The 21,737-nt window shown below is 33.6% G+C and overlaps 1 protein-coding gene across 1 annotated transcript in view; it reads left to right on the top strand.

Moving 5' to 3' along the window:
- Nucleotides 1-21,737, top strand: part of LOC145666696 (sodium-coupled monocarboxylate transporter 1-like) — a 167,071-nt gene that overhangs the window by 47,463 nt on the left and 97,871 nt on the right. The window contains exons 3-6 of the mRNA XM_081734191.1: nucleotides 10,319-10,507; nucleotides 15,485-15,639; nucleotides 16,170-16,310; nucleotides 17,972-18,190. Coding sequence (XP_081590317.1) covers nucleotides 10,319-10,507; nucleotides 15,485-15,639; nucleotides 16,170-16,310; nucleotides 17,972-18,190 — 704 coding nt within the window. The remainder of the gene's footprint in view (nucleotides 1-10,318; nucleotides 10,508-15,484; nucleotides 15,640-16,169; nucleotides 16,311-17,971; nucleotides 18,191-21,737) is intronic.

Here is a 21,737-nt window from a genome sequence, read left to right as displayed (position 1 = left end):
TTACAATTTTACATAATTATAAAATAAATAATAAGCCTTGTGAACCGCCTATAATCATTTTTTTCTATTTTCATTTTTTTTTAAATCGACAAATTGTATACAAAAGAAGAGTTTCTTTCTCACTTTTGCTTCTACAAACTCTTTTATCACATCAGAGATGTCCAATTTATGAGCTGTTTTTCGCTCAATACTCAGTATGGCCACGCCCCAAAAGGCGTTCTTGGGTCATATTGTGTCTGAGATATTCCTTGATTAATTTTAACTTAGAGAATGATAGCTCAGCAGTTGCAACTGTAATTGGAACAGTTACATATAAACAAAGCGCTGTCATCAGATTTGGAAATGCTAAGCTGAGATCAGGTCTGGTAATAAAATGAAGAAACTCTTCGTGGGTTGAAAAATTTGAAAGTCTGTCTAGAAAAGTGTCTCTGAATTTCTCGTTTAAAGTCACTGGATAAATCGTCTGCATACAGAAGCGCAAAGTCATAAGACTGCTTGGTGACCTCTTCTTCAGGAATGGTTCGTATCATTGACGGGCATAAGAACGAAAATCTGTCACAAAGTTCCCTCATTCTTCGAAACATACTTTATGTTTACTATTACTGAGTCAAGAATAGGCAATAGCACTTTGATCTCGAATTCTTTGCCAGAGTCAGTAAATCGCGTATCTTGTGCCAATTCATCAAAGAATATTCTCGGCACTGGCTTTCTTCTTTAAAACTTATCTGAAACATCAAATTTGTACGCACAAGCACTGACTTCCTCGAACACTTGAGACACATTCTTTCTAAGATCTTGCACCAGTATACAGCATTTTTTCAGTTTTCTTTGACACTGACAAACACATACTTTTTTTTTTTTTTTTTTTTTTTTGACGCAACATTATGCTTCTTAAAACGTTTTCCTACAACACAAGCATTATCACGAAATCAAACCTTACCATTTTTCGTTTATAACAAGTTGCTTCTTTCCGGTTTTTTTTTTTTTTTTTTTTCTGTTTCAGTAAGGCACATGACATTAAGACATTTCATAACGTCCGCACACCTCTTCCTTGGTGCGAACATGGGAATACAGTCTTGTAAAGCCTTCCAGCGTTTCACGCTGCTACCAAATAAGTTACACATGTATCTTGAGAGTGACAAAGAAAATTAACAGCTTCTGTGTTAAACTTTCGCAGCATCCGATAACACGATGTTCAGATCATGTGCTGTGCAGTGAACATATATGGCATTCTTGGCATGTTTTTGAATCCGCGTTTGCAAACCACACTGTAAAAAATGAGATGTTGAAAACAACACAAAATGACTACCACTTTAGCGTGTTACTTGTGTGTTAATTCAGCACCAAGAACATCGCCTTCCGAGCATATCAGAAATAACTCGGTACTACCTGAGAGAATTTGCATTAGTATTTATCGTTTAATATGAGCAAAGCTTTGCGAAATATCGGTCACAATAATATTCTTGTAAATCTGCAAATTGTCTGACAACAGTTACATAGGCAACAGTTCTACCATCTTCTGTTCATACTTGCTAAGACACAAGAATAACAGATAAAGAAGATAGATGGAAGCATTGCTATTTGTGCAATTGTTGTCAGATGATTCACAAGTTTACAATAATATTATTGTGACCGATTACAGAAAACATAGAACATTATTCGTTACTTAGCACAAGTGTTAAAATATATTTCGCAAAGCTTTGCTTATACCAAACAATAAAAAACAATGCAAAAACTCTCAGCCAGTAACGAGGTATTTCTGATATGCTGTGAAGACGATGTGCTTGGTGTTGAATTGACACACAAGTAACACGCTAAAGTGGTAGTCATTTTGTGTTATTTCAACACCTTATTTTTTCCTGTGCGGAATAAGACTTCTCCTTACTGCTTCTCCGTCGTAGCCTTGCCCTATGCACTTTTTAATGTCAATATCGTTTTCTAATGAGACTTTTATTATTTAATGTTCATAATTTTCTGCACTGTACGTCCATATCATAAAATCCAAGGAAGCTTTGTACAATTGAGGAGTTTGATGCAATAAGGGCGCAAGTCTGAAACATGCAGTTGGAGAAAAACGATGTTGAAAATTTAAGTAATGTTTTCTTTTTCTTCCATAAAACAATGTAATATGCAGCATTTTATTCCGATATTGATTTGAAATGTTACCAGGAGGCTAAACAAGCATGGCAAAAGCCTAGATGCGTTTGATGCAAAAGGGTGTAAACTCGCTTACGCCCTTATTACATCAAACTCGTCAATTTCGAACTGTGGGAAATGAAGAAAAGGTATATTTTTGGCGCCTCTCTCCACCTAGTCCTGGCTTATATTTTACATTTTATTACAGTGGAATTAGAAAATACATTTGAAAATTTATTTTGGAGTGCTCGTTTGGACGTCCCCTGACGTTGGCACCCTGGGCAGTTGCCCGGTTTGTTGCTTGTGTTTGGTTCTGTGTAGCCACGGTATCTGACAGTGAATCATAATCATGGCAACACTTTTTAACTCGTTTTAATCCAGATCTTATAGATCATAGAATTTGTCATTATTGTTGAAAGCCTGTTGCGCTGGGGAATTTTATTTAAAGTTAGTAGGCTCAATATATGTATTATAGAACTGATATCGTATTAATACAGGAGGATTAATTTCTTAATCACACAGTGCTATAACCTCTTCGAGTTTACAGTAATGAAAATAATTTGATACGCAAAAGTAATAAACCGCGAGCGAAGTGAGCAGGAATTTTTAATCTTGACATGTTCGGAAATGAAGATCGCGAAAAGCTTGGGGTTTCATTTATATAATTTGCTTCTTTTTTATTAAAAACCTTGGGCGCCCCCTAATATACCGAAACGCCCTGCACCTATTGCTACGCCATTGTCCGGAATACTTTTCCTGTTTCTCCTAGTGAAGACAGCCCTCGAAGGACACCACTATCGGACCGTAGCAGAGGTCGAAACTATTTCGACGCGCTGCTTGAAGGACATTCAGGAAAAGAACGTCCAGGACGCGTTCCAAGCGTGGAAAACTCATCCGCCAAGTCTTCCTATTTTGAAGTGTTGGCGCACAAGGGCACTGTTTTGAAGCATTTTAATTATTTCTATCGATATCTTCAATACATTTGTTTCCATGAATTTGGTTTCATTACTTTTTATACAAACTCTATAATTTCTTTGACGCTTCTAAAGTTTCCCCATTACTTGGAGTTGAAATCGGTCAAGATTGATGGGGATAATTTATTCATTCTCAGTGTTAGTATTATTTCACGATAAATTTTATAAAATTATCTAGATTTCATTAAGTAATATGGGTTTTGAAACTTATTGTTTGAAATTGAAATTAATCAGAGACAAGGAACGAGTTCATCTCATCTTGAGAGGAAAAATACTTAACTATATCATTACTAGAAAATATCAGATTTGACCACAGAATATTGGACTTTCAAGTTCCACATGAAAAACTTCTTTCAACAAAAATTCTTTGTTTTTCCAAATTACATACCCCACTCAGGAGCGTCATTTCAGACATCGCTTGGGGGGGGGGGGCAAGAGTACCACCGACATAAGACTTTCACGTTTTGTGCTAGTATATTAGTAGAGAATCGATTAAAGTATACGTATTCCTCAAACTCTTGGGGGGGAATGGCCCCTTCTGCCCTCCCTAAATGACGCCCCTGACCTCACTGCCTAAAACTTTCGGGTGACACCTGGGCTTAATAATGCAGATCCCCTTAGTAGAGAAAACAGAGCACAGATCAACGCCAAGGCCAAAGCACATAAGCTAGAAATTTGAAATTTAGACAGTGCATAGGATTTGTGACGTAAGGTACCACTAAGGAAGGATTTCTGAACACTCGACGACCCTCAGCTAGCCAAACGCAAGTGTAAAATATAGTCTGCCTTACATTTACTTGTAAAAGGATTTCCTTTACAAGAAATAACTGAATTTCACATAAATATGAAATTAAAAGTTGTCAAAAATGAAAGGAAGAATCTTATTGGTTCTTAGAAATGATCTCCTCTCATTATCTGATATATATAAGCTGTAGCGTTTACATTTTATTTCATAATGCGTCTGTTGAAGGTCATGATACATAGTCGAAACTATAGCACTATTTTAGTTTAATTAACGCAAAGAAGTTCCAAAGCTAGAATGAACGGCATTCACATAAATAGTTCAAGCTGTTCAATAGTTAAATAGTAGTTATATACATTCAGAATGCACTATGAATTCAGATGATGTTTAATTATGTAGGAAACAAAGTACAATTATAATGTAATAAATTGTGAGATCTACATTTAAAATATATTTATTTATAATTGGAGTATATTATGTAATGATTTGCATATCTTTAAATGCTGATAAATGCTCTTTGTCTTTACAATCACTTTGTCAACTTACAGTTTTTATATGAATCATGTAAAAATAAAACAGTGTTTGAAACATAGAACTTGGGCAGACTAGTGCTACCCTTCCCATGACATTAGTGGAATTTCTCGTCTTGTCTCGAATTTAAAAATATATTTATGGTCTCGAGTCTACTCTCGTTTTCGAGACGAGACGAGAACTTCCTCATTTCGAGGACAACACTAGACTTAAGATTGAATACTATTGTTTGAGATTGAAATTAGCCAGAACAATGGACATATTCACCTTATTTCGTAAAAGAAACAAGAAAGTGCTTACAGATAAGTTTCTTAAAATTGTCCGATTTTCATTGTCCGATTTTTTTATTATTTTTTTGGCTTTTCAATGGAGTCTGTCGCTTGGGATTGAACAGTGCCGCAACAATGGGCGGTGCAAGCGGTGCAACGTACCGGGGCCCCCAAGCTTAGAGGGCCCCGTCGAGTCCGTTAGTTACTCTTTAGGCTACTGAATACTTATATTTTATTATTCATTTCTTGTGTGCGACGGAAAATAATTGTCAATTTTACAATTGCCAGCAATGTTAGTATTTTTTTTTTTTCGTTTTTGGGGCTCCTAAGCCTAGACTCCTCGCTGGACCCATTTATTGTTCAGTACTGAATACTTATATTGTTATTAACTTCTTACGTGCGGGAAAAAGTTGTCAGTGTTAAAATTGGCAGCGATTTTAGTAATATATTTTTTTGTTTAGTCACCTTCAAGCGTATAGGGCCATTTGTTATGTGTACAAAATAATCATTGTGGTGAAATTCTAGATTACTGGTAACTTCCGTAACATTTTGTTTTCGGTTTTGGGGTACCCAAGCCCAGCGGGACCCGCTAAATCTTTTTATTACTCGGTACTGAATACTTGTACTCTGTTATTTATTTCTTATGTGGAAGAAGTAATCATTGTGAAATTTTAGATTATTAGTAATTTTGGTAAAAATGTTTTCTGTTTTTGGGCTCACTGAACCCACTTAGTCAGTATTGAATAGGTACTTGTATTCTGTTATTCGTTTCTTATGTGTGAGAAATAATCATTGCGAAATTCTAGATTACTAGCAATTTTGGTAACATTCTTTCCTGTTTGAGGGGCTCCCAAGCCCAGTGGCCCCTGCTAACCCGTTTATTATTGAATACTTATATTCTGTTATTTATTTCCTATGTGGAGAACTATGAACATCTCGTTCGTGAAATTTTACTCAGCAACCAAATCGACACTCAACGGTGCAAAGGGCAGAGATATAATGGGACATCAGTAATGAGTGGAGTTTATATGGTAGTGGTTTATAAGCAAGAATTAGTAATACTACTCAAAACGATCCGTATGTTCATTGCTGTGCGCATAATCTGAGTCTTGTTGCAACCGATGCTGCAAAAGTCTCGACATAGCGTTTCCAATTTTTTGATGTTCTTCAAGATATTTTCTTTTTTTAGTTCTAGTGCTCCTCAGATCCGTAGCCAGGGCAAATATGGAAGAGGGCCCGATCCAACCATATTATAGTTCATCACCAATATTATAGTTCATTTGCAAGCCTATCGTGAAAATTTTAGGGGACCAGTAAAAATTAAGGGGCCCGCCCTCCTAGACTCCCCTGGATAAGGGCCTGGTGCTCCTAGATGGTCACTTTTAGCTCTTGGTGATGAAATGGCTTCAAAATTAAAGAAGAAAACTCTGAAAAAGCAATGTATAACTAGGTGGAAAACAAAACGTATTAGCTGCATGAAAGAGAGAATTGCTGATGTTCAAAAGTACGTACCTTACCGCGATTTGTCTGACAAGTTAAAAACCAGATGACTTGAGGGCAGCTGACGCATTAAAGAAGAAGCTCCTCCGTGGCTAAGCGGTTAGCGTAAGCGCCTTTGGCGTGGGAGACCCGGGTTCGATTCCCGGCGGGAGCTCATGTGGTTCGGATTCCACGTTAATCAGTAGGTCCACGTCTCATATAGCCTCGCTGCTGAAAGGGACGCTAAACTAAAATCAGCTCAGCTCAGCATTAAAGAAGATAGACATTTGAATTTATGTTGATGCTAGTCATTTGGGAAAAGATACATTTGGGAATGTCCATGTATGTAACTTCCAAAAGTTCGCAGTCTTCTAATATTGCTCTGCAAATAGCAGAGATAAATTCTCAAGAAATAATTTCAGCAATTGAAAGATCTGCGGAGAAAGTATGACGAGCTTGTAAAATCCACAAAAGACCTGTGCTCGAAATTGAGTATTTCAGAAACATTTCAAAAGAAACGCAAAATGTTTGTAAAGAAATATTTTGATGAACTGGCTACGGATAATAGACTAGACGTATCGGGAGATATATATTTTGTGGCAGTGTATTTTATCCTATTCTGGATTGTATTGTGTTACAGCGTAGCACTTGTTTCTACGAAATGACAGAAGTGCTCAATAGTTTTTCTTTCCTCACTCCAGCAACATTGTTGTCTGCATCTGAGGAAGACCTTCAGAAATATGGATATGACTTTGCTACAAAGTACAGTAGTAATGTAAACTCATATTTTCCACGCCAAATACTGGTGTTCACAGATTATAATAGGACTGAAATAGGTAACCTTCGAAAATAGCTTTATTCTTAGCGGAAAATAGGTATTCTACAACTTTCTCTGTTGTGCTTACTGCATGTGTAATTTTTCTAGCAAATGCAATAAGTGTGTTTTCTGCTGAAGCCTCGTTCTCGAAATTAAAGCTCATAAAGAACTACTTGAGAAATAATACCTCACTACAAAGGTTAACAAATGCTACTATATTAAACGAAGAACGAAAGGAAACTTCAAGACTAAAACATACAGAAGATTGTTTCAGATTAGGAGAAAAATGTTTAAATTTTTGTTGTATTTTAATTTGCCGTGCGTATTTGAATATTTGAATCCATTACAATAAGTTTATTTTAAAACTGTTTAAGCAGTTGTGCAACATCCCTGACATTCCCTTTTTATTTCTTAATCATGATGTTCTTCTGTAAATAGCATGTGTAAAGATCATTTCTTATTATTATTATTTTTTTTTCTTAAAAATGTATATGATTAATACCTTTTTCATTTTGACTAATATTGAAAAGACATTTTACTTACTTTGCACAATGGATATGGTACTGTGATTTCTGTAAAATTATCGTAAATTGTGAAATGCTGTAGTATGTAAATATACCCCTTTCTATTTTATGTTATTCCATTATTTAAGATTACTTTGGAGCAGGTTTTTCCAACCTGCGTGTCGCGAGAGGGTTTCATGGGGGTCGGGAAGATAAGCGGAAGAGAGAAATGTAATAAAAATATAAGGGTAAACGTCCCCTGAACGGGACGTGTTATCATCTGCATGATCTTCAAATACACTCTCAATAATTAGTCAGGTTTCTAGCCTCAGCAAGGCATTATCGCACTTCACATCTCTCAACAACTGGTGTTTCATGGTTGAATGAATTTTCTCTTTTTCCTGAAATCAGCATTGCAACCTTCTGTCTTAAGATAAAAAAGTTTAACAGAATAAGGAGATATCACTAATAAATTTGATTTCGAGAGTACACTAAGTAATACGAAGTACATCGCACATAATCTTATTATTAACTTCCTAGTAATGATAAGAGACAAGACTTGAAACTTAAGGCTTTTATAAGATTCAGGAGTAGTAGTTAACTCTTGCGAGTGACATCTTTCTAGACTATCTTCTCGAATGTGAATCAGTTTTATCAAAAACGACTCAGCTGATTCTGCTTATATTTCATAAATAAATATTTAAATCCAATAACCCAAGAATAATGTGTAAAACAAATTCTTATATAAAAATATGCATTACCTTTCCTGCATACTTTTATATAAGAATTTGTTTTACACATTATTCTTGGGTTATTGGATTTAAATATTTATTTATGAAATATAAGCAGAATCAGCTGAGTCGTTTTTGATAAAACTGATTCACATTCGAGAAGATAGTCTAGAAAGATGTCACTCGCAAGAGTTAACTACTACTCCTGAATCTTATAAAAGCCTTAAGTTTCAAGTCTTGTCTCTTATCATTACTAGGAAGTTAATAATAAGATTATGTGCGATGTACTTCGTATTACTTAGTGTACTCTCGAAATCAAATTTATTAGTGATATCTCCTTATTCTGTTAAACTTTTTTATCTTAAGACAGAAGGTTGCAATGCTGATTTCAGGAAAAAGAGAAAATTCATTCAACCATGAAACACCAGTTGTTGAGAGATGTGAAGTGCGATAATGCCTTGCTGAGGCTAGAAACCTGACTAATTATTGAGAGTGTATTTGAAGATCATGCAGATGATAACACGTCCCGTTCAGGGGACGTTTACCCAAATATAATAGCGGAAAATATAAAATATTATTTTGAATTTTATTCTGATAGGCATATTTTTATTTTTATATACACCGTTAAGGACAACAAGAAATAGGTCTACTAAACATTTTCAACAGGTGCAGAATTGTTTAACAATCAATTTAAATGAAAGAGGATCGGATTTGTTATTTGTAATATGTATGAACTGACCAGATTTGGTTTTAATCCATTCGCTTTTAGAGAAGTTACTGTATCCACTATATACAAGAAATGGATTCTACTATTATAGAAATACATAGATGTCGTAAGATCTTCGCAATAAGTACATTAAAAATCTCACGCAAGCATATTACAAACTAGAAAAGGGGAACGCTGGCAAGGGGAGGTGATGAAATGGGGGTCGTGATAGGAATTAGGTTGAGAACCACTGCTTTGGAGAAAAGTATTTCTGAGTATGTATGTATGTGTGTGTAATATTGTTTGCACCTTTTACTATTATATTGAAAAATACATTTGCTTGTGGGGGGCCCCCAAATATCCTCTTGCACCAGGCCCCCGAAGAGTTTTGTTACGGCACTGGGATTGAAGTCAGCAAAGAAAAAGTTCGAACTCAATCCGTATAATTATATAAATTTTCAGATTTATATAAAACATGGCGTAGTAAGTTTCCTCCAGGAGTTAGCAATTACTTTTATTTCTGATGCATTTTTCAAGGCTATTTAAAAAAAAAGCTTAACAAATAAAATATTTTACTCTGTTCTGCAGTACGCTGTAATATAATAATAATAATAATAATAATAATAATAATAATAATAATAATAATAATAATAATAATAATAATAATAATAATAATAATAATAATAATAATAATAAAAGAAAACTTGTACCTTCAGGCTCCACGGTACATTTGTGTCTGTCTATCTGTTTCACAATAACTTTCGTAAAGCTTATTCGATGAAATTTGGCCTGCACCACCATCCTTCAGACTTCAGAAATAAGGGTAGAAAGTTGTTAAAATTAAAGTTGGTCTATGGCTGTAAATTGCTTGTGCTTGAAATCCGTCGAAGATAGATAGTGAAATCCTCAACTTTATTTTTTTCGCTTCCATCTATTATATATTGTATGTATATCATAGTGGTATATTGTAAAACTAACACCAAGCTTTACTAAGTCATAGGGTCTGGATCAACAGAAGCACTACGACAATCCTAGTTTTAAAAGGTGAATGATCGAAGGAACATTTGAAATGTTTGGGAAATAGGCAAGGTGGTATTTCTTAGAGTACCTTTTGAACTATTAATTTCAAATTAAAATAATATGAAATGTCATGTGATTAATTAGCATATAATAAAATAATATAGATTTTGGTTGCTTTAAAAAGGAAGTGATTAGTAGTGAAGCAAAAGGAAGGTTGGTGGATAACATAAATGTTCAATCACGGAAATATTTTATATTTACTACATGACGGGAGGGGAATGGCTGTTGAAGTGATTAGTTTCCGTGTTATTCTATAAGCCATAAGTTAATTAATTAATACTTTATAAATATTTCAGTATTTGGATTATATATATATCTTATAGTGCTAATATATATTTTATCTATTTCAGTATTTGGATTTGAGGTTCAAATCAAAGTCAGTCAGAATTTTAGCATCTCTGACTTTTACTGTACGAAGTGTTCTTCTTCTGGGTGTTACTGTGTTTACTCCATGCGTTGCACTTCGAACAATCACTGGTATTCCTTATTGGATGTCAATTCTTGCCATTGGCACAATTAGCATTGCCTTCACGTTAATGGTAAGTTTTACATTACTGGTAATCACGTTAAAAGAAAGAAAAAGGGCAAACAAGAATTTTAGGAATGATCCAGAAAATGTATCAAAAGATTGTAATCTTGGCTAATAATTAGATGTTGGGTCAGGAGCCACAAAATTTTTGAACGGCCTTTAGATAAATCGAGTTTCCGTATATTTTACGGAATAAGCACATCAAACTGAGTTAAATGGTAGTTTTGGTTTGGCTGCACTATATGTAGTTCCCCAGATATAAGGCGTACAAGAAAATATTTGAATGAATGAAATATATTGAATTTTTTGGATCAGGGGCCACAAAAATTTTGATTGGACACTAAATCAAGATTTCATATTTTTTTACGGAATAAGCTCTTCATATTGAGTTAAATGGTAGTTTTGGTTTGGCTACAGTATATGTAGTTCTCCAGATCTAAGGCCTGCAAGAAAATTTATAATTGAATGAAAAACATTGGATATTTGGTTCAGGGCCCACAAAATTTTTGAACGGTCCTTAAATCGAGATTTGATATTTTTTACGGAATAAGCACATCATACTGAGTTAAGAGGTAGTTTTGATTTGGCTGCACTATATGTAGTTCTCGAGATATAAGGCCTACAAGAAAATCTCTGTCTGAAATATATTGGATCTTTTGATCCAAAAATAAAGGAAAACGAACGTGAACTTCCACGTATCTTTAGAAAGCTCCCTATTTGTATTTGAAGACTTGTTTTAGGGCTTGAGAGAGAGATTTTAAAGAAACTACATATATATTTTCGTTTGCTGTAATCCTTGCTAATGATAAGGCTAGAGAGCTTTTCAAAGAAATGTGTTTAAATTTAGGACAGAACTTCATAGTCATCAATATGGCCTCGGATTTAAAAAGAAGTGCATATGCAGATATGAAAATGCATATTTTGAGGACTAATGAATATTTAAATTATATTGTCATATTTCTCATATTAATAATTGTCATATTAATAAACCTAACAGATCACAACGTACATACTACTTTTTTTTATATTGAAAGTTCAATCTTTGTATCCGAAAGATATTATTACGAGCACATCGTACAGCTTTTTCTCCTTTTTCTGTAAAATATAACACGTTTACAATGATTTTGTTTTCATTTTCCACTAGATTCTAATGCTAGCTTCTCTGAACATGCTTTGTGTCTGCAATACAGACTAACAGGAAGAATTACTAACTTTCCTTGCGCATGTTGGTAGTAAAAAGTACAGTTTTGTCAATTGATGGCAGGCTGATTTAAAACCACTTATTCAAATTCTAAAATCATAATTAATTCTTTCATAAGAATCATAACTTTTGTTATTATTTCAGCCAATGTAAGTCCAAGAAACTTTTTTCATATAAAGGTTACTAAATTTCATTCAAGATTACGACAATCAGACAAACAAACAAGCAGAGATCTCGCAAATTACATTATAAGACAACGACGCCCCATACAGTTTCAGGTTCGTATTTAAGCATTTTTTTTTTCGGAACACTGCTACGCATAATTGATAATTTATATTCACATGAGAAGAATAATGTTTATACACAATATTTAAGAAATAATGAACTGAATAGACTAAATAACAACGACCAACCCTTTCGCCGTACCCCCTCACAAAATAAGAAACTAAGTAGAATAAATAAGGACAAGCAAGGACTTTGTCGTTGTCCCTGTCAAAAGTAAAGAATTGCATAAAATAAACATAAACAACGCCATCGACATTGCCCATCTCAATTCCCGGACCAGCTGGCATTCACATTCTTGATTAAAATTGGGCTTAAATGTGATTGGGTCTATCGCCAATCAGCTTGCGACCCGGAAAAAGCTATGGGTTCGACGTTAATCTTGCTCCTTTCGAAAATTTTATTTACATCCCTCTAAGCCCCACTTCACGCAGATGGGGGCTGAACTTGGACTTAGATCGGAAGTGTCACTATTCGCCTCACCAACCTCAAAAACTATGGATTCGACACTAATATTGGTCGTTTTTGACTATTTTTACATGTCATTCCCTTCCCTTCTAGATGTGTCTTACCCCCATAGTTTTGTACATCTTTTTAAAAATGAGATTACTTACCATGTTTTATATTCCTAATACCAACAATTTGTGTGATATTCTATTTTTTTAAAACCTAAATTAAAAACCCTGTATTCCCTTTGAACCCACCTCCACCTCCTTAGGATACGAACTAAAATTTATAGACAGTCTATGGTTTCTTCCAAACTATGATCTCTTTCATAAAATCACTTTGAAGTATGCGAAGTTAACAGTATGGATTTGTATACTGACCCAATGAACAAACAAACACATACACATTCATTTTTATATAAACTATACTATTCCTAAAAGATACAAATGCATATTTCCAATTTTTGTGCCTAAAAGAGAAATGTATATTTCCCCCCCCCCCCAAAAAAAAAAATGTTGGCGTCCTTGAGATATGCGAGAACATGTATAATTCGTTAAATCTTTGTGGGTGAGTGGTTAAAGTCGTGGGTTTATAACAGAGAGATTCTATATTTGAAACCTGTCACTCAAAACTGATTTCTTCTAATTTATCTTTCTTAAAATGTTAAGATCTTTCTCCATCTACGCAATTATCTAATGCTCCGAAAAGCTGCTGGTGTGATGCCCTCAGATTGGATAGAGGAACTTTGATTTTTATGCTTCGCAAAATCACAACTTTCCTTAGAATGTGGATACTGTTTGATCATTTATTTCTCCAATTCTAACGGTGCATATGTGAATGTATTCCTTTCTATTCCCATATTTGAATCTATCTTCACTAATCACTCTTTCAATGTTGTCCGCTACGAATTCACATGGTGTGAGAGCAATCTCCAAACTCTTAAAACCAAATGTAAGCGCTTTACCAATGAGCCATTATGACTCCCTGTAGGTTTGTGTCAGTAGATTGTGGATATTTAAACATTTCAAACAGGAAAAATAGACACAAAAATCAGTCAAAGAGGAACTAAAAATTGGCATATAAAGCAGCGAGTACTCAAAAACCATATGAACATTTGTATGTAATGTATGTCATTACTGAGAAAGGTAATTAATTATTGAAGAACACTTACTTTTATCAGTAAATTTTAAATAACGAGTTTAATACTAAATCAGATGCATAGTTAGTCCTCACACGCTATTTAGTAAGAAGACCCTGATTGTTTGCTGAGGGTTCGCATTTTTAATAGGTGGTATGGCCATGCGAAGGTTATATTCTAAGTTTATTACAGACTTTGGACACTGTAGAAAACCTAGTGGCGTCATTAACGATTTTCATAGGTTTCAGAAGAAACATCATCATTGCTTGATGTAATTTGCAGTCTTTGAAGAAGGAAATGATTGCAAATAGAGGTGTTTTTGAAGCTATATCAATATTTTGTAACAAAAATTTAATTTAGACTCTAAATAGACATTTAAGAACAAACAAATGAAAGAGACGTTTTTAGTCGCTACAAAACTGGTAAACATTCTTAGTTTTTGAAAGATTTTTCTCTCTTTTTCAACAGCGAGGCTATATGAGACAGGACCTAGTAGCTTAACATGAGATATTAATCATATGCACTTTCCCTGGATCGAACCAGGGTTCCCTACGATGGAGGCGAGTACACTAACCATTTCACCACGGAGGAACTAAACATTGTTCGTTAATGACCCAAAAGGATTTTATTACCAAAGATCCTAAGTTTACCACCTTTAGAACAAACGAGACTTTTTCGATAAAATCCGAAGTCTAGATATCACACAAATTCAGTTAACGTTGTCTTTATTAGTTGCAGGAAGAAGAGTTTGATCCTTTCTTTCATCCTTTTCAATTATGTTCATGGTTTTGAGTTTTACTTGTGTCTTTGTTTAGACACAGACGTTTAGTTACTGTAGACAGTTCTTGAGATACTCCATGTAATACCGTACTATCTTCTTGAGAATAAACCTGCTTTGTCCGGAAACAGTTTCTCAAACATGATAAAACCACTTTACATATGATAATCGTGTAAATCTTATGAACACATTGTAACGCTCGACTCGAAAATCCCTCCAGGCGATTTTCTCTCTAAATGGAAAGAGTAATCACGTCACAGGAACAATGAGTTGACGCAGACTGCTTTAAACAAGGCAAGGGAAGCGGAAGGAATTGAAAACCATACGTAACTAATAAATCGAGGATGTAAGTGGAGTTGCATATGCATCTGCAAAAACTTGGCAGGTCTTATATCATTTTAGTGGCAAAGTCTTGTATCATTTTCAGTAGCATTGTCTGTACAAATATTGTCCAAACACGTAAGTTAATATTGAAATGTCATTTTCAGCCTATTAGCTTTTTTCTTAACAGACAATAGAGGATATTTAATACCAAAAGACCTTGAAAATCTTTTAGTGGCGTATTGTGGAAATGCATTATGTACACAGTAAATACGTACTATAAATAAGTGATTTTGAAATGAATAAGTTGTTTCTTAAGTGTATATTATTTTATCTATATAACATATTTTCTCAGTTTTAGTGGGTATTTATATGCATATTTTCAGGTTGTTAAGTTCATATAAAATGAACCCTCATCATCAAGAAACAAAAATAACACATTTTAGGTACAGATTAGATACAAAATATTCTATTTAATTTTGTTGAGGAATGTATATGATAAAATTAAAATAATATACAGGAAGAGAAGAAAAGTGCTACTTTCATAATCTAATTTACTTGACTCAACTTTCTTAGGCTTTTTCGATACAACTCATTCATTTTGTCACATGCTGATAGATATGTTTATAATTCTTCATATTTTCAGGTGTGTGTAGGTAGTGCGAATACAAATGTCGACGGAGAAGAAAGAAAAATTACTAGGAACTTGTATGATACTTAATCGTATAGACAGCTTATTGGTATAAAGTCTCTAACATACATAATTTTAGTCAGCTTTCTGTATGAATATTCCACATACTAGTAATTTCCTATTTTTCAGGGAGGCCTCAATGCTGTGGTACGTGTCGATATGTTGCAAGGCCTTACTATGACAGCATGTATTCTTGCCATTGTGATTCAAGGATTTATCCACGTCGGTGGTCCTATTGAAGGATTCAAGATTGCCTCTGACAAAGGAAGGCTTGACTTCTTTAAGTAAGTAGTTGATGAATCTTTCAGACCAAACAAAAACATTTCTTAATACTTAATAACCATTTGATGGTCTCCCTTTAGTATAATTGGGGTACTGTATAATGTGCATAACACACAAATAACATGTTTATGACCCAGAGGCATGCCCATAAATTTTATAAAATTAGAATATGCATTCCATGAATTCTAACAAACTTTTATTTTTTAATTAAGGAATCATTTTCAAGTCAATACTACAATAATAATCCAATTTTAGACACGTGTAAGGTTCCGGTTAAATCATATTTATATCAAACATTTGTCATAGTTTGTGTTTTCTCTGTGTGAATAACAATAATATATTTGTTTAACAACAATAACCTATATTCATTTTCAACCATCTGTGTACGGTTATTTATGTTAGAAACATAATAATAATAATAATAATAATAATAATAATAATAATAATAATAATAATAATAATAATAATAATAATAATAATAATAATATTTAAAACTTTCGTTATTATAGTGTACATTAAATTTTTATTTTAGCTTTGAGCTAGATCCCACAATACGAGCTACGACGTTATCTGCAGTGGTTGGACAATTATTTATCTCTTTGTCAGTTCTGGGATGCCAGCAAAACTTTGTTCAGAGATACTGTAGCATGAAGTCGCAGAAACAGGTTGTTAGGTAAGTGCCCAGTTAGATAGCTATTTCTCATTATGAAAATAAAGGATGAGTAAAAGATCAGTTATACAATATTTTGTGTGAAATCGATCTCACAAAGGATCTTATTTTATCATATTAGCAATGACGCATTTATGAAAAATTATTTGCTTTCACTTTTAAGAATCATGTTTAAACTTCAAACTAACTTTCAAATAAACAATCAGTTCATACAAACAAACATCAGTATTATACAGTAGAATCGTATGGAATGAAGTTTAAAAGTTACCATATTTCCGACATTAGGTTGAACTTCATCTAACTATTCTTTTTCTTCAGAGTTGAGTATGAAATCGCTATAAAAGTTTTAATTAATCCATGTTTAATAAGTTAATCAAGTGTCAGTTTAGGGATCTATAGGCCATAGCATGCGTAATAGTTAATATCATCCTAATTTATGAAATCTTAACATTAATTCTTTTAACTTAAAACATTAACTCATTTATTTAAGCTGGTTTTTATTAATATTCAGTTCGGCTACATCTATACAGTTTAGTAAAACTTTCATCAGAGTTAATAATTAAGAACTTTTCAATTATCTACTACATGCTAACTTATTTGAGTACTGAAAAAAAAAGTTGTATCGTTAAACACACACTGACTTACATTTCGTTCTTTATTTGTTTCAATAGTAAAGAACACACTTGAATGCTGTGACAGGTTTCTATAAAGTAGTTTTATGTAGTACTGAGAATTGTTACTGCCGCTGGAGGCGTGGGCTGGTAGTTTATCTGAAAATTGATTTTAACAAATTACCAAATGCTTCATGATTTTTAAATTTAAAATTTAGCGACATAATATGGGACTGCGTGATACATTAGTGTGTCGTGACACACCGGTTGGGGACTACTGAACTAACATATATAAAAGCAGGAAATGAGAAAAAAGTTATTTTGATATGAAATATATATGTAATTTTATTTGTGGATTTTATTTGGCATTTTGAGAGAAATATATTATATATACCATATATATGGTATATATACAATAGAGTGGCCTCTTTGACCATTCCGATCTGAGACATCTATTCTGATGGTTGTTCCGGTAGAAATAAAAAAAAATCAGTTTTATACTATTTCATATTTGATTGGATATAAAATAAACTGGTTTAGGAATATGAATAAAATTATAACAAACAAACAATAAGTCTTGGACACTTTAGCATGGTTTCGAACAAAGTAAAATATACTATTCTCATTTCCATAATCTCGACGCATATAAAGGATGTGGTCGTCGATACGTTTAAGTTGCCTTTACCACTAGGTTCTTCCAGGTACACATTTGATAAAGGGTAGGTAAACTCTTTGGATAAGGGTATAACTAGATAATAAATTCCATCTGCACCGGGAGTCGAATCCCAGTTGATCAGTTGGTAGGTGGATGTCTTACAAGCTATCCACTGTGCTTTTTACCTTATCATTATGAAGTGATAAAACAATCTTCAATCCTATAAAACTACTTCAAAAGAACTATTCAAATTATTGATATTAATGTTAACAACACTTAATACTCGAATGACAAGCTATTCTTCTTAACATCATTCCCGCATAACAAAAGGATTTAATATGGACCGTTACTATTTTAATATAATAAGTGAGAACTTGATTGATCATTTTCTGTTTCAGAACAATGCTGCTCAACATTCCAATCACAACGATTCTCTTTTCATTGACATGGATTAGCGGAGTTGCTATATTCTCTGTGTATGCGGACTGTGATCCTCTTCGCCTAGGCTATATACAAAACATTGATGAAATAGTACCTTTCTTTGTACAGGACAAATTTTCCATAATCCCTGGCGTTCTTGGGCTATTCTTAGCCAGTCTGTTTAATGGTGCTTTAAGGTAATTGAGTTACAAATTTTAATGCTTTTTAGGTATGTCATTCGCATATAGAAATACAAATTGAATCTACATTAATATAAACAGAGTATTACAGAGTGCAATATCTTCTCCACTTAAGATTTTATTATATCTCTTTGTTGGTTGTTTCTTCATTTGTTATTTTCTTTGGTTACTCCCGAAAATCTTTCCTATTATATTTCGTAGTTATTCTAGAATCGAATGTTCGTAATTATTTTTAATTTTCCTTCGTTAACATCCGTGCTTCTGCGCTATATATATATTCAGTTTGGCCTGCCTACCAATACTTTTGTTTTTGAACATCTGAACATTAGCATGTTACGTTTTGTTTCTCGGTATGATTATTTCTTTGATTGTAGCTATCATGTTATTCTTGTTATTTATTGTCATTCCTAAATATTTAAATCTGTTCTCATTCTCAAATGTTTTGTTTTCTATTACAAACTTTTCTTTCCTTCTCCATCTCACTCTTTTTGTCTGGAGTTATCTCCTTGTATTTTGTTTTCTCAGTGTTTACTTGCAGTCCTAATGGTCTATGTTCATTGTCACTTTCTCTACTTCATTATCAAACTTTATATTCCATTCTCATTAAAATGTCAATCTAATGTACATATGTATATCTTTGGCTCAATTTATTAATTATCGTACTCCTTTTGTCTGTTTCTACTATTGCCATTTGCAGGACTATTATGAATTAAGTTGAGGATCCCTCTGTTTTACTGCCTTTTTATACTTGAATCACATATTCTCCTAATGTGTGCCCTAATTTTACTTCTGCAGTAGTTTGTTTCAGAATTATTTTAACCATGTTCATCAGTTTTTGGGGGAATCTTGAAGCGTTGTAGTTTCTGTAGCAAATCATTTTTATTTATACTGTCGAATGCTTGTTTATAGTCTTGAACAGAATATATATGTCTATTCCAAGTTCGTAGTATTTTTTCTATTTACTGTTTCATTACAAATAACTGATCCATTGTTCCACTGTTATTTGTCATCCACTTCGGTACTCTTCGCTTATCCCTTCTTCAATTCTTTTATTGTATTTTTAAGTATGCTTTTGAAAATTTTATAGACCGTATTCAATAGCACTACTACCCTGTAATTTGAGCAGTCTGTTTTGTTCCCTTTCTTATGATATTATATCCCCATATTCCATTCGGACGGCATATTATTTCTTCTTCCTAAATCCGTGTTTTCATGTTGTCTATTTCCTTCATCATCTCTACACCTGCATATTTTATTAGCTTCTCTGTTAAATTGTCTTCTCCGGGCGCTTTATTGTTTTGAAGCTTCTTAATAGCTTTCTTTATTTCTTCATCTTCTATTCTACCTGTTGTTGTTGTTGCTCTACAACACTTCTTCGCCTCTCCAATTCTTCCGATTATTGTCTTCCTCTTTCTTCTTCTATTCTAATATGGGATTTAGCAGCTTTTTATAGTATTCTGTCCATCTTTGTAAGATTTTCTGTTCATCCGACACTATTAGTCCCTTCTCGTCTTAACACCCAGTCAGTTGTCCCTTGAATTCTTTATTCATGTTTTTGATGTTTTATATAATTTCCTTCTTTTGTTTTTACCACTCACCTATTCAATTTCTTCCATCCACTGTTTTAGCATATATCGTTTCGTCTTTCTACATATTTTGTTTTTCTGCCTTCTCATTTCTCTATGTTTCTATGCTCGATCTTGTTGATCTTTGTATTTTTGCATCATTTGTATTTTCTTCATTTTCTCTTTTGATTGTCTCTTAGCAACCATTGTCGAACCCTTTTGTATTTTTTGTTTTCTTGTCATTTTACCGTTTCTTCCGCTGCGTCTGTAATGGTTTCTTGGATTTTATTCCATTGTTCTTGCACTGTTGGTATTCCTCCTTCTGTCGTCATTTTCCGTGCGATTTTAATCCTTATTCTACATTTGTATTCTTCTTTTCCTTCTTTTCTAGTTGATCTACATACCATTCTGTTTTCGTTAAGTTTAGCTTGATCATATAATAGTCTACGTCGCAATTATATCTTCTGTAACTTCTTGTGTCTGTTATTGGTGACAAGTGTTTATTGTTAATGAGTTCATGTGCTTCTCATTGACCGTCTTCTCATCTAGTGACGTTCAGGTTTCAAGGTGTACTCTTTTATGAAAGAAGCATGTGTTTTAAATTGTGAGGTTGTTCTTTCCTATATGAGGAGGCAGCAATCTCACTACTTTCTCAATGGAGTGAATATTTTTCAGTAACTTTGGTTCGTGTTAATTTCTTCCTACTTTTGCATTGAAGTCTCTAATTATTATTGACATTTTGTACCTAGGAGTCTTGTTATATGCTTCTGGTTTGTCATAAAATTCTTCCTTTACTGTTATGTCTTTATCCTCCGTTGAGATATGTGCTGTTATGATATGGTGATGTTTCTGAATCTTCGTTTTATCCTTATTATTATTATCCTTATTATTATTCTTTACTTTATGGATGTAAAATATACTACCTTATTTCTTAAATATTTAGCTTGTTCGAAATTGACGATTCTTTTTGTATTACGCTGTAGTAAATGGCGTGACTTTCCTTCTTAATGTTTCTCGTGCCTGCCCATTTTATCTCTTGAAGTACTGTGACATCTGTCCTTCATGACTGTTTCTCGTGCTATTTCTTCTGTCTTTCCTGGTATTAACACTGATTGTCGGTTCCTCTCTATACTCAGATCCTTCTTCTCTTTCCTATTCCTATCCATTGAATTCTTTTCATACTCTGAGGCTTTGGTTTCTGTCTCTGAACGGGTTGTATTTTTTGTGTTTGGGTCGCTAGTTCAATGCACAACCTCTAACATGGAGAGCCAGAAGTTTTCTGTCGGAGTCCTCTTCCCTTAAGCTTTGTAAATCTCTTCATTAACTGCAAGACAGCCCCGGACATTTCCGGTACCCATGATATCTTATGAGCCTTCGTCTATCCGCAACTCAGAAGGTGCCTGGTAGGAATCTAGCAAATATCACGGAGCTTGTGTAAATCAAGACAGAAAGTTTTTTTACTATATTTTCATAGTAGCAACTTTATAGGCAATCTTATTACTAGTATTATAGTCAGTGGGGTGACAAATAAGTTTTTAGCAGAAAACAACGCTATGTATTTCACCTGTTTCATACAAGAGGATAAAAAGAGTTGTTTGTCACATCCCAAATTTTATCCTTAGCACCTATAGTTCGTGGCGTTGGAGGAAAAGTAGATAGCGTAAGAGCTAAGTATCAATGTCAGAGCCATTTGAAACACTATTACTTGAATACTCCTCTTGTCACCATGTCTATCATACAGAGAACAATTCGATCAGCTTCTTGAATGCGCACTTGCTAATTAACAGGAGATCTAGTTACTTCATTCAAATTGTAAAACTGCGGTTATCACTCAATGTTCTGCTAAATCCTTTTTGGGAAGGAATACTTTCGAATATAGTATCCTATTGTATTATACTAGAAAATTTCTTTGTTAGTCAAGCAATAACAAAATTACGCTTCATTTAAGTAAGTGGGGTTTTGCGATGGATAATTTGAAT

Source organism: Thermobia domestica, chromosome 12 (assembly GCF_964235325.1).
Source record: "Thermobia domestica chromosome 12, izTheDome1.hap1.1, whole genome shotgun sequence".
In the NCBI taxonomy this organism is placed as follows: Eukaryota; Metazoa; Arthropoda; class Insecta; order Zygentoma; family Lepismatidae; genus Thermobia; species Thermobia domestica.
Note: the sequence above shows the minus strand (reverse complement) of the source record. Positions and strands in the feature narration are given on the sequence as shown.